Consider the following 14,302-nt stretch of genomic DNA (forward strand, 5'->3'; position numbering starts at 1 on the left):
CCGTCCCGCGCCGCTCCCTACTCCGTCCCGCTCCGCTCCCTACTCCGTCCCGCTCCGCTCCTACTCCGTCCCGCTCCGCTCCTACTCGTCGCGCCGCTCCTACTCCGTCCCGCGCCGCTCCTACTCCGTCCCGCGCCGCTCTATCCGTCCCGCGCCGCTCCTACTCCGTCCCGCGCCGCTCCTGCACTCCGTCGCTCTGCTCCGCTCCCCATAACGTGCGCTCCCTACTCCGTCCCGCGCCTCCCTGCCTCCGTCCCGCCGCTCCTACTCCGTCCCGCGCCGCTCCCCTACTCGCGCCCCGCGCCGCTCCCTACTCGCCCCGCGCCGCTCCTACTCCGCCCCGCTCCGCTCCCTACTCCGTCCCGCTCCCGCTCCCTACTCCGTCCCGCTCCGCTCCAGCTCCCCCCCGCTCCGCTCCCTACTCCGCTCCGCTCCTACTCCGGCTCCGCTCCTACTCCGCTCCTACTCCGCCCCGCTCCTACTCCCGCCCCGCTCCCTGCTCCGCCCCGCTCTACTCCGCCCCGCTCCCTACTCCGCCTTGCTCTGCTCCACTCCCCATAACGTGCCGCGCCGCTCCTACTCCGTCCCGCTCGGCTCCCTACTCCGTCCAGCTCTGCTCCCTACTCCGTCCCGGCTCTGCCCTCGTCCGCTCTGCTCCACTCCGTCCACGCTCTGCTCCTCAAGTCGCTCTGCTCCGTCCGGCTCTGCTCCACTCCTACTCCGTCCCCGCTCTACTTCCTCCGTCCGCTCCCTACCCCGCCCGCTCTGCTCCACTCCCCATAACGTGCCGCTCTGCTCCTACTCCGTCCCGCTCTGCTCCCCTACTCCGTCCCGCTCTTCTCCTACTCCAGTCGCTCTGCTCCCCTACTCCATCCCGCTCTGCTCCTACTCCCGTCCCGCTCTGCTCCACTCCCCACGTCCGCGCACTCCCACTCCGCCCACATCTGCTCCACACCCTACTCCGTCCGCTCTGTCACTCCCCATAACGTCCCGGCATGCTTTCCTACTCCGTCCCGTGCCCGCTCCTACTCCGTCCCGCTCTGCTCCACTCCCCATAACGTCCCGCCGCTCCCTACTCCACGTCCCGCTCCGCTCCCTACTCCGTCCCGCTCCGCTCCCTACCTCCGTCCCGCTCAAACTCCCCCCGCTCCGTCCCGCTCCCCCCGCTCCGCTCCTATTCACGCTCCGCTCCCACTCCGCTCCTACTCCGCCCCGCTCCCTACTCCGCCGGCTCCCTACTCCGCCCCGCTCCTCTCAACCCCGCTCCTACTCCGCCCCACTCTGCTCCTCCCCATAACGTGCCGCGCCGCTCCCCTACTCCGTCCCGCTACGCTCCCTACTCCGTCCAGCTCTGCTCCCTACTCCGTCCGCTCTGCTCCCTACTCGTCCCGCTCTTTCTCCCTCCGTCCCGCTCTGCTCCCTCCGTCCCGCTCTGCTCCTCCGTCCCGCTCTGCTCCCGTCCGGCTCTGCTCCCTCCCTACTCCGTCCCATCTCTCGCCTCGTCGCTCCCTACCCACCCCCGCTCTGTCTCCCACTCCCCATGCGTGCACTCTGCTCCCTACTCCGTCCCCGCTCTGCTCCTACTCCGTCCCGCTCTTCTCCCTACTCCGTCCCCGCTCTGCTCCTCTCCGTCCCGCTCTGCTCCCCTACTCATCCCGACTCTGCTCCACTCCCCTGCGTCCCGCGCCGCTCCACTCCGCCCCGCTCTGCTCCACACCCTACTCCGTCCCGCTCTGCTCCACTCCCCATAACGTCCCGCGCCGCTTCCTACTCCGTCCCGCGCCGCTCCCTACTCCGTCCCGCTCTGCTCCACTCCCCATAACGTCCCGCGCCGCTCCCTACTCCGTCCCGCGCCGCTCCCTACTCCGTCCCGCGCCGCTCCCTACTCCGTCCCGCTCCGCTCCCTACTCCGTCCCGCGCCGCTCCCTACTCCGTCCCGCGCCGCTCCCTACTCCGTCCCGCTCCGCTCCCCGTAGCGTGCCGCGCCGCTCCCTACTCCGTCCCGCTCCGCTCCCCGTAACGTCCCGCGCCGCTCCCTACTCCGTCCCGCGCCGCTCCCTACTCCGTCCCGCGCCGCTCCCTACTCCGCGCCGCTCCCTACTCCGTCCCGCGCCGCTCCCTACTCAATCCGCGCCGCTCCCTACTCCGTCCGCCGCTCCTACTCCGTGCCGCGCTCCCTACTCCGTCCCGCTCCGCTCCCCGTAACGTGCCGCGCCGCTCCCTACTCCGTCCCGCGCCGCTCCCTACTCCGCTCCCTACTCCGTCCCGCTCCCCGTAACGTGCCGCGCCGCTCCCCGTAGCGTGCCGCGCCGCTCCCTACTCAGTCCCGCTCCGCTCCTGCTCCGCTCCTACTCCGCTCCAGCTCCCTACTCGCTCCGCTCCCTACTCCGCTCCCGCTCCCTACTCCGCCCCGCTCCCTACTCCGCCCCGCTCCCTACTCCGCCCCGCTCCCCGTAACGTGCCGCGCCGCTCCCTACTCCGTCCCTACTCCGCTCCCTACTCCGTCCCGCTCCCCGTAACGTGCCGCGCCGCTCCCCGTAACGTGCCGCGCCGCTCCCTACTCCGTCCCGCTCCGCTCCCTACTCCGCTCCGCTCCCTACTCCGCTCCGCTCCCTACTCCGCTCCGCTCCCTACTCCGCTCCCGCTCCCTACTCCGCTCCCGCTCCCTACTCCGCCCCGCTCCCTACTCCGCCCCGCTCCCCATAACGTGCCGCGCCGCTCCCTACTCCGTCCCGCTCCGCTCCCTACTCCGCTCCCGCTCCCTACTCCGCCCCGCTCCCTACTCCGCCCCGCTCCCCATAACGTGCCGCGCCGCTCCCTACTCCGTCCCGCTCCGCTCCCTACTCCGCTCCCGCTCCGCTCCCTACTCCGTCCCGCTCCGCTCCCTACTCCGCTCCGCTCCCTACTCCGCTCCGCTCCCTACTCCGCTCCGCTCCCTACTCCGCCCCGCTCCCCATAACGTGCCGCGCCGCTCCCTACTCCGTCCCGCTCCGCTCCCTGCTCCGTCCCGCTCCCGCTCCGTCCCGCTCCGTCCCGCTCCGCTCCCTACTCCGTCCCGCTCCGCTCCTCTCCGCACTATACCACCCTCCTCCTCCCCTCTCCGCACTATACCACTCTCCTCCTCCCCTCTCCGCACTATACCACTCTCCTCCTCCCCTCTCCGCACTATACCACTCTCCTCCTCCCCTCCGCACTATACCACTCTCCTCCTCCCTCTCCGCACTATACCACTCTCCTCCTCCCCTCTCCGCACTATACCACTCTCCTCCTCCCCTCTCCGCACTATACCACTCTCCTCCTCCCCTCTCCGCACTATACCACTCTCCTCCTCCCCTCTCCGCACTATACCACTCTCCTCCTCCCCTCTCCACACTATACCACTCTCCTCCTCCCTCTCCACACTATACCACTCTCCTCCTCCCCTCTCCACACTATACCACTCTCCTCCTCCCCTCTCCACACTATACCACTCTCCTCCTCCCCTCTCCACACTATACCACTCTCCTCCTCCCCTCTCCACACTATACCACTCTCCTCCTCCCCTCTCCACACTATACCACTCTCCTCCTCCCCTCTCCACACTATACCACTCTCCTCCTCCCCTCTCCACACTATACCACTCTCCTCCTCCCCTCTCCACACTATACCACTCTCCTCCTCCCCTCTCCACACTATACCACTCTCCTCCTCCCCTCTCCACACTATACCACTCTCCTCCTCCCCTCTCCACACTATACCCTCTCCTCCTCCCCTCTCCACACTATACCACTCTCCTCCTCCCCTCTCCACACTATACCACTCTCCTCCTCCCCTCTCCACACTATACCACTCTCCTCCCCTCTCCACACTATACCACTCTCCTCCTCCCCTCTCCACACTATACCACTCTCCTCCTCCCCTCTCCACACTATACCACTCTCCTCCTCCCCTCTCCACACTATACCACTCTCCTCCTCCCCTCTCCACACTATACCACTCTCCTCCTCCCCTCTCCACACTATACCACTCTCCTCCTCCTCCCCTCTCCACACTATACCACTCTCCTCCTCCCCTCTCCACACTATACCACTCTCCTCCTCCCCTCTCCACACTATACCACTCTCCTCCTCCCCTCTCCACACTATACCACTCTCCTCCTCCCCTCTCCACACTATACCACTCTCCTCCTCCCCTCTCCACACTATACCACTCTCCTCCTCCCCTCTCCACACTATACCACTCTCCTCCTCCCCTCTCCACACTATACCACTCTCCTCCTCCCCTCTCCACACTATACCACTCTCCTCCTCCCCCTCTCCACACTATACCACTCTCCTCCTCCCCTCTCCACACTATACCACTCTCCTCCTCCCCTCTCCACACTATACCACTCTCCTCCTCCCCTCTCCACACTATACCACTCTCCTCCTCCCCTCTCCACACTATACCACTCTCCTCCTCCCCTCTCACACTATACCACTCTCCTCCTCCCCTCTCCACACTATACCACTCTCCTCCTCCCCTCTCCACACTATACCACTCTCCTCCTCCCCTCTCCACACTATACCACTCTCCTCCTCCCCTCTCCACACTATACCACTCTCCTCCTCCCCTCTCCACACTATACCACTCTCCTCCTCCCCTCTCCACACTATACCACTCTCCTCCTCCCCTCTCCACACTATACCACTCTCCTCCACTCCCTCTCCACACTATACCACTCTCCTCCTCCCCTCTCCACACTATACCACTCTCCTCCTCCCCTCTCCACACTATACCACTCTCCTCCTCCCTCTCCACACTATACCACTCTCCTCCTCCCCTCTCCACACTATACCACTCTCCTCCTCCCCTCTCCACACTATACCACTCTCCTCCTCCCTCTCCACACTATACCACTCTCCTCCTCCCCTCTCCACACTATACCACTCTCCTCCTCCCCTCTCCACACTATACCACTCTCCTCCTCCCCTCTCCACACTATACCACTCTCCTCCTCCCCTCTCCACACTATACCACTCTCCTCCTCCCCTCTCCACACTATACCACTCTCCTCCTCCCCTCTCCACACTATACCACTCTCCTCCTCCCCTCTCCACACTATACCACTCTCCTCCTCCCCTCTCCACACTATACCACTCTCCTCCTCCCTCTCCACACTATACCACTCTCCTCCTCCCCTCTCCACACTATACCACTCTCCTCCCCCCTCTCCACACTATACCACTCTCCTCCCCCTCTCCACACTATACCACTCTCCTCCCCCCTCTCCATACTATACCACTCTCCTCCCCCTCTCCATACTATACCACTCTCCTCCCCTCTCCATACTATACCACTCTCCTCCCCCTCTCCATACTATACCACTCTCCTCCCCCTCTCCATACTATACCACTATCGTTTCCCCTCTTTCTGGCTGCCCTCACCTTCCCTTCTAAGTTCCAGTTTGTTAATGTCATGTACACAGTGCAATGAAATGCTGACTGGCAGATTAACATCAGATTAGAACTCCCTACTTTTTTAAATGACAAATAGTTGCATAGCCTATGAAAATAACAGCCAAGCATATTTACCTGTACAACAGGTTATAAGACCTCTGACTCAATTAATTTAGTCAGTTCTACCACCTCAACACTGCCCATTTTAAAAGGGTTAAATATCAAGTTGTTGAAAGGCTCAGCTTCCGTCCATAGGAAGCTTTGTAGCTCAGCTTCCGTCCATAGGTGTAGCTCAGCTTCCTTCCATAGGAAGCTTTGTAGCTCAGCTTCCTTCCATAGGAAGCTTTGTAGCTCAGCTTCCTTCCATAGTAAGCTTTGTAGCTCAGCTTCCGTCCATAGGAAGCTTTGTAGCTCAGCTTCCGTCCATAGGAAGCTTTGTAGCTCAGCTTCCGTCCATAGGAAGCTTTGTAGCTCAGCTTCCGTCCATAGGAAGCTTTGTAGCTCAGCTTCCGTCCATAGGAAGCTTTGTAGCTCAGCTTCCGTCCATAGGAAGCTTTGTAGCTCAGCTTCCGTCCATAGGAAGCTTTGTAGCTCAGCTTCCGTCCATAGGAAGCTTTGTAGCTCAGCTTCCGTCCATAGGAAGCTTTGTAGTTCAGCTTCCTTCCATAGGAAGCTTTGTAGCTCAGCTTCCGTCCATAGGAAGCTTTGTAGCTCAGCTTCCGTCCATAGGAAGCTTTGTAGCTCAGCTTCCGTCCATAGGAAGCTTTGTAGCTCAGCTTCCGTCCATAGGAAGCTTTGTAGCTCAGCTTCCGTCCATAGGAAGCTTTGTAGCTCAGCTTCCGTTCATAGGAAGCTTTGTAGCTCAGCCTCCTTCCATAGGAAGCTTTGTAGTTCAGCTTCCGTCCATAGGGGCACCGTGCTGATGTCAGAAGAGGCGCTTCAGTCAAAAGCTTTCTGGGACGTGAGAGGTCCTGACGTCTCCTCCAATCGCATCAGGTACCATGTCACTCCAGGGGCATTTTGCAGTGTGCCTGCTGCTGCTGCCTAGCACAGTTTATTGGATTGTTGATTTTAGTCATACAAATGTGTCAGTAAAACATTTCTTTTAAATACTGCATAGTGTGGTTATGGAAACTCAAAATAGACTTACATTTTTGTAAATGAATAAAAAATGTTTACCATCAAAAGGTTTGGGGCTGGACCAAAAACACTGGCCAAGACTACTCTCTGGGTCAGACTACTCTCTGACTTTCTGCTTCCCCAAACTTCAATATGGTAACTAAACTAAACGTCAGAAATGTTTTTGCTTCTCTCCGTGGAGCTTGGCAATGCTGAAAACAAACCCTTTTCTTCTGACATCCAAGCTGAAAGAAACACTATTTCTGAATTAATTAATCTGGTTAAAGAGCACTTACCTTCAGGTCCTAACAGAGAGGTCCACATGGGTTCAACTGGTTCCCATCCTCCTCTACCCTCCTCTCATTCTTACCCTCCACTACCCCCATGTCCAAGTTAAAGCAGCTCTCTCCTCTGGGTGTCAGTTCCCAGCAGATTTAAGAGGCAACAAAATGCCACAAAAGGAACCGTCTCCTTGGAAACATTCCCCAAATAGGAAAACAAATCTAAGAACATTTACAGTGGATTTGTTTTTACAACAATAAGGACAGAGAGAGAGAGAGCGAGACAGAGAGAGACACAGAGACAGAGCGAGCGAGACACAGAGAGCGAGCGAGACAGAGCGAGCGAGACACAGAGAGCGAGCGAGACAGAGAGAGAGAACGAGACACAGCTAGAGAGCCAGACAGCGAGACAGAGAGAGAGAACGAGACACAGCTAGAGAGCCAGACAGCGAGACAGAGAGAGAGAACGAGACACAGCTAGAGAGCCAGACAGCGAGACAGAGAGAGAGAACGAGACACAGCTAGAGAGCCAGACAGCGAGACAGAGAGAGAGAACGAGACACAGCTAGAGAGCCAGACAGCGAGACAGAGAGAGAGAACGAGACACAGCTAGAGAGCCAGAGAAAGAGAGCGAGACACAGCGAGACAGAGAGAGCGAGCGAGACACAGCGAGACAGAGAGAGCGAGCGAGACACAGCGAGACAGAGAGAGCGAGCGAGACACAGCGAGACAGAGAGAGCGAGCGAGACACAGCGAGACAGAGAGCGAGCGAGACACAGCGAGACAGAGAGAGCGAGCGAGACACAGCGAGACAGAGAGAGCGAGCGAGACACAGCGAGACAGAGAGAGCGAGCGAGACACAGCGAGACAGAGAGCGAGCGAGACACAGCGAGACAGAGAGAGCGAGCGAGACACAGCGAGACAGAGAGAGCGAGCGAGACACAGCGAGACAGAGAGAGCGAGCGAGACACAGCGAGACAGAGAGAGCGAGCGAGACACAGCGAGACAGAGAGAGCGAGCGAGACACAGCGAGACAGAGAGAGCGAGCGAGACACAGCGAGACAGAGAGAGCGAGCGAGACACAGCGAGACAGAGAGAGCGAGCGAGACACAGCGAGACAGAGAGAGCGAGCGAGACAGAGAGAGCGAGCGAGACAGAGAGAGCGAGCGAGACAGAGAGAGCGAGCGAGACAGAGAGAGCGAGCGAGACAGAGAGAGCGAGCGAGACACAGCGAGACAGAGAGAGCGAGCGAGACACAGCGAGACAGAGAGAGCGAGCGAGACAGAGAGAGCGAGACAGACAGAGAGAGCGAGCGAGACAGAGAGAGCGAGCGAGACAGAGAGAGCGAGCGAGACAGAGAGAGCGAGCGAGACAGAGAGAGCGAGCGAGACAGAGAGAGCGAGCGAGACAGAGAGAGCGAGCGAGACACAGCGAGACAGAGAGAGCGAGCGAGACACAGCGAGACAGAGAGAGCGAGCGAGACACAGCGAGACAGAGAGAGCGAGCGAGACACAGCGAGACAGAGAGAGCGAGCGAGACACAGCGAGACAGAGAGAGCGAGCGAGACACAGCGAGACAGAGCGAGCGAGCGAGACACAGCGAGACAGAGAGAGCGAGCGAGACACAGCGAGACAGAGAGAGCGAGCGAGACACAGCGAGACAGAGAGAGCGAGCGAGACACAGCGAGACAGAGAGAGCGAGCGAGACACAGCGAGACAGAGAGAGCGAGCGAGACACAGCGAGACAGAGAGAGCGAGCGAGACACAGCGAGACAGAGAGAGCGAGCGAGACACAGCGAGACAGAGAGAGCGAGCGAGACACAGCGAGACAGAGAGAGCGAGCGAGACACAGCAAGACAGAGAGAGCGAGCGAGACACAGCGAGACAGAGAGAGCGAGCGAGACACAGCGAGACAGAGAGAGCGAGCGAGACACAGCGAGACAGAGAGAGCGAGCGAGACACAGCGAGACAGAGAGAGCGAGCGAGACACAGCGAGACAGAGAGAGCGAGCGAGACACAGCGAGACAGAGAGAGAGAGAGAGCGAGCGAGACACAGCGAGACAGAGAGAGAGAGAGCGAGAGAGAGAGCGAGTGAGACAGAGAGAGAGAGAGCGAGAGAGAGAGCGAGTGAGACAGAGAGAGAGAGAGCGAGTGAGACAGAGAGAGAGAGAGCGAGTGAGACAGAGAGAGAGAGAGCGAGTGAGACAGAGAGAGAGAGAGCGAGTGAGACAGAGAGAGAGAGAGCGAGTGAGACAGAGAGAGAGAGAGCGAGTGAGACAGAGAGAGAGAGAGCGAGTGAGACACAGCGAGAGAGAGCGAGTGAGACACAGCGAGAGAGAGTGGGAGACAGCGAGACAGGCAGACAATAAAAAGTTTTGTTTTCTTTGGTACTCTTTGGTGGGGGGGTTCTGGGTAACCGCAGTACTGAGGCATGATGGGTAATCACAGAGAGAACGCAGTCATTATGGAACCCAGTCATTATGTAACCCGAGGCTGCTGGAACTCTTAACAGGTTGGAACCCTCGTATGCGACACACACATTCCTAACATACTGCAGCTCAGATGTTAAATGACTATTATTCTACAACCTGTATCTGACTCTACAGGAACTAGGGAAAACAACCTGCTCTGTCAACATTTAAACTGTGGAAAAAAGAAGGATTACTCAGCAGAGATTGATTTTTTTACAGACAGGTTATGATTCTGACCAGGTTAGAGGACGGAGGAAACAAACAGCATAGAAAAGGAATGTTGAAAGAATGTTTGAGAAGCATTCTAGAGTTAGAACATCACAACAGGCACAGAGAAGAGAGGAAGAGCCAGGAGAGGAGAGAGGAGACATGGACCAATACCTTTCTGCTCCAGGGAGAGAAGTGGCAACATTCGGTGAGGGAGGAGGAGCGGGGGGCGGGGCTGTCAAACTACAACATGAGGATGACAAAATGAATGAATGATGAAGAAATATAAATGGATTCAGACTCAGACACTTTAAGGGTTATTGAACCACAATACACTGGGGACAAAGGAAATCTCAGGACAGAGAGGAGTGGATATGTAGACAGAGGGTGAGACAGTCGCCAGGTGTTTATATCCTGAAAGAGAGCTAAATAAACCAGTTACATTACAGAACCGCCCAGGTACCCAGAACCTCTGATCAACTGCAGGATGAAGGATTGTGACATTTCCCAGACCCATGAATGACTGAGGAGCAACTGAACAGGATGAAGAGTTCAAACCCATGGAACAAATGAGTAACCCTTCTTCCCCGTTACCTTGGTCTGTTCTAGCTGCTGATCGTTGAATGGTTTCCCCTGCCGCTGGAGAGGAGAAACATGCATTCATATGTTGTCATTCACATGCATCCACTCAACAGAACTGAACAAAGAAACGCTGCATTTCACGATTAAATAGTACACATTGTGACTTCACACACGCAGACCACTGCATCTGGAAAGGAAAAATGAAACTAATTCACAACCTTTTGTGTTTTGTTAAACATATATTTTCTTGATGAAAGTGGAACGCACATGTACGGTGCAGTCGGAAAATTTCTCCACCCTTGACTCGACGTTTTGTTGCAGCCTTATTCTAAAATGGATTAAATCAAACATTTCCCTCAATCTAACTACAACACAGAAACTGGGGAACGTAACACTGGGCCACTCAAGGACATTCAACTACTTGTCCCAAAGCCACTCTTCCATTATGACAATGCAAAAATACATTTTTTAGAAATGTTGGCAAATTTATTTAAAATAAAACCAGATCCCTTATTTCAGTATTCAGACCCTTTGAGACTCGAAATGGAGCTCAGGTGCATCCTGTCTGTAAGGGTTTTCTTTAGGTGAAGTAGAGGCGCACTAAAATGCAGCGTGGTTGTTATTCATTTTCTTTAATTTATAAAGAAACTACACATGAGATAACTTACAAAACAACAAACGTGCGAAACCCTAAAACAGCCCTATCTGGTGCAAAACACAGAGACAGGAACAATCACCCACAAAACAGGCTACCTAAATATGGTTCCCAATCAGAGACAATGACTAACACCTGCCTCTGATTGAGAACCATATCAGGCCAAACATAGAAATATACAAACCAAACCAGACAACATAGAATGCCCACCCAGCTCACGTCCTGACCAACACTAAAACAAGGAAAACGCATACGAACGATGGTCAGAACGTGACAATGTCTCCATTGATCATCCTTGAGATGTTTCTACAACTTGATTGGAGTCCACCTGTGGTAAATTCAATTGATTGGACATGATTTGGAAAGGCTCACACACGTCTATATAAAGGTGCTACAGTTGACAGTGCATGTCAGAATAAAATCCAAGCCATGAGGTCCAAGGAGTTGTCCGTAGAGCTCCGAGACAGGAGTGTGTCGAGGCACAGATCTAGGGAAGGGTACCAAAACATTTCTGCAGCTGTACATAGTCTATCGGTAAATAGCCCACCCATGTTTACCTACTTCATCTCCATACTGTTTTTATTTATTTACTTTTCTGCTCTTTTGCACACCAATATCTCTACCTGTACATGACCATCTGATCATTTATCACTCCAGTGTTAATCTGCAAAATTGTAATTATTCGCCTACCTCCTCATGCCTTTTGCACACATTGTATATAGACTCCTCTTTTTTTCTACTGTGTTATTGATTTGTTAATTGTTTACTCCATGTGTAACTCTGTTGTCTGTTCACACTGCTATGCTTTATCTTGGCCAGATCGCAGTTGCAAATGAGAACTTGTTCTCAACTAGCCTACCTGGTTAAATAAAGGTGTTCTCAACTAGCCTACCTGGTTAAATAAAGGTGTTCTCAACTAGCCTACCTGGTTAAATAAAGGTGTTCTCAACTAGCCTACCTGGTTAAATAAAGGTGTTCTCAACTAGACTACCTGGTTAAATAAAGGTGTTCTCAACTAGACTACCTGGTTAAATAAAGGTGATCTCAACTAGCCTACCTGGTTAAATAAAGGTGTTCTCAACTAGCCTACCTGGTTAAATAAAGGTGTTCTCAACTAGCCTACCAGGTTAAATAAAGGTGTTCTCAACTAGCCTACCTGGTTAAATAAAGGTGTTCTCAACTAGCCTACCTGGTTAAATAAAGGTGTTCTCAACTAGCCTACCTGGTTAAATAAAGGTGTTCTCAACTAGCCTACCTGGTTAAATAAAGGTGTTCTCAACTAGCCTACCTGGTTAAATAAAGGTGAAATAAATAAATAAAAAAGGTCCCCAAGAGCACAGTGGCCTCCACCACCGAGACTCTTCCTACAGCTGGCCGCCCGACCAAATTGAGCAATCCGGGGAGAAGGGCCTTGGTCAAGGAGGTGACCAAGAACTTGATGGTAACTCTTGACTGAGCTCCAGAGTTCTCCTGTGGAGATGGGAGAACCTTCTCGAAGAAAAACCATCTCTGCAGCACCACCAATCAGGCCTTTATGGTAGAGTGGTCAGAGGGAAGCCACTCCTCAGTAAAAGGCATATGACAGTCCGCTTGGAGTTCGCCAAAAGGCACCTAAAGACTCTCAGACCATGACAAACAAGATTCTCTGGTCTGATGAAACCAAGATTGAACTCTGACCTAAAAGTCAAGCATCACGTCTGGAGGAAAGCTAGCACCATCCCTACAGTGAAGCGTGGTGGCAGCATCATGCCGTTTTTCAGCGGCAGGGACTGGGAGACTAGTCAGGATCGAGGCAAAGACTAATGGAGAAAAGTACAGAGATCCTTGATTTTTTTTTTTTTTTTTACTTGTCCAGAGCACTCAGGACCTCAGACTGGGGTGAAGGTTCACCTTCCAACAGGACAACAATCCTAAGTACACAGCCAAGACAACACAGGAGTGGCTTCGGGACAAGTAATTGAATGTCCTTGAGTGGCCCAGTGTTATGTTCCCCAGTTTGTGTTGTAGTTTGTGTATTTGAGTGTGTGTTTCAGGAGATGGCTTCCTGACATCCCCCAAGCAGCTGATTGGTCGACTCCACAGCTAATTGGAGCTGACCCCGCCCACTTGTCAAGTTACAGCTGTATCCCATTAGACTCCTTCTCCAGTTATAAAAGCCAGTGTTCTGTTGTTCAGGAGAGGAATCACTGCTGGGAGGTCATTGCAGAAAGATGATTGCTTGAGAGAGGAGACTGGTTATATGGAGGATGGTTATATGGAGGATGGTTATATGGAGGATGGTTATATGGAGGATGGTTATATGGAGGATGGTTATATGGAGGATGGTTATATGGAGGATGGTTATATGGAGGATGGTTATATGGAGGATGGTTATATGGAGGATGGTTATATGGAGGATGGTTATATGGAGGATGGTTAAACCTGCGTATTCCTCCAAACCTCAGTTGTCCTGAGTCTGCACAACTCTGCCAGGACCTAGGATCAAGAGAGACGCTCAAGTGTTTTAGTACTATATCTCTTGACACAATGATGAAAATAATCATGGCCTCTAAACCTTCAAGCTGTATACTGGACCCTATTCCAACTAAACTACTGAAAGAGCTGCTTCCTGTGCTTGGCCCTCCTATGTTGAACATAATAAACGGCTCTCTATCCACTGGATGTGTACCAAACTCACTAAAAGTGGCAGTAATAAAGCCTCTCTTGAAAAAGCCAAACCTTGACCCAGAAAATATAAAAAACTATCGGCCTATATCAAATCTTCCATTCCTCTCAAAGATTTTAGAGAAGGCTGTTGCGCAGCAACTCACTGCCTTCCTGAAGACAAACAATGTATACGAAATGCTTCAGTCTGGTTTTAGACCCCATCATAGCACTGAGACGGCACTTGTGAAGGTGGTAAATTACATTTTGATGGCATCGGACCGAGGCTCTGCATCTGTCCTCGTGCTCCTAGACCTTAGTGCTGCTTTTGATACCATCGATCACCACATTCTTTTGGAGAGATTGGAAACCCAAATTGGTCTACACGGACATGTTCTGGCCTGGTTTAGGTCTTATCTGTCGGAAAGATATCAGTTTGTCTCTGTGAATGGTTTGTCCTCTGACAAATCAACTGTACATTTCGGTGTTCCTCAAGGTTCTGTTTTAGGACCACTATTGTTTTCACTATATATTTTACCTCTTGGGGATGTTATTCGAAAACATAATGTAAACTTTCACTGCTATGCGGATGACACACAGCTGTACATTTCAATGAAACACGGTGAAGCACCAAAATTGCCTCGCTAGAAGCATGTGTTTCAGACATAAGGAAGTGGATGGCTGCAAACTTTCTACTATTAAACTCGGACAAAACAGAGATGCTTGTTCTAGGTCCCAAGAAACAAAGAGATCTTCTGTTGAATCTGACAATTAATCTTAATGGTTGTACAGTCGTCTCAAATAAAACTGTGAAGGACCTCGGCGTTACTCTGGACCCTGATCTCTCTTTTGAAGAACATATCAAGACCATTTCGAGGACAGCTTTTTCCATCTACGTAACATTGCAAAAATCAGAAACTTTCTGTCC

The 14,302-nt window shown here is 53.8% G+C and overlaps 1 protein-coding gene across 1 annotated transcript; it reads left to right on the top strand.

The window, feature by feature from the left end:
* Positions 1–399: 399 nt before the first annotated feature.
* On the top strand, positions 400–2,457 carry LOC124029731 (proline-rich extensin-like protein EPR1; the record flags this gene model as incomplete). The annotated part of the gene is made up of 3 exons (XM_046341336.1): positions 400–784; positions 852–2,201; positions 2,301–2,457. Coding segments are annotated over 3 exons (1,892 nt in total), but the record flags the coding sequence as incomplete, so codon positions are not given.
* Between the last annotated feature and the right edge of the window lie 11,845 nt (positions 2,458–14,302).

This window comes from Oncorhynchus gorbuscha, unplaced genomic scaffold (genome assembly GCF_021184085.1).
Source record: "Oncorhynchus gorbuscha isolate QuinsamMale2020 ecotype Even-year unplaced genomic scaffold, OgorEven_v1.0 Un_scaffold_7454, whole genome shotgun sequence".
Classification (NCBI taxonomy): domain Eukaryota; kingdom Metazoa; phylum Chordata; class Actinopteri; order Salmoniformes; family Salmonidae; genus Oncorhynchus; species Oncorhynchus gorbuscha.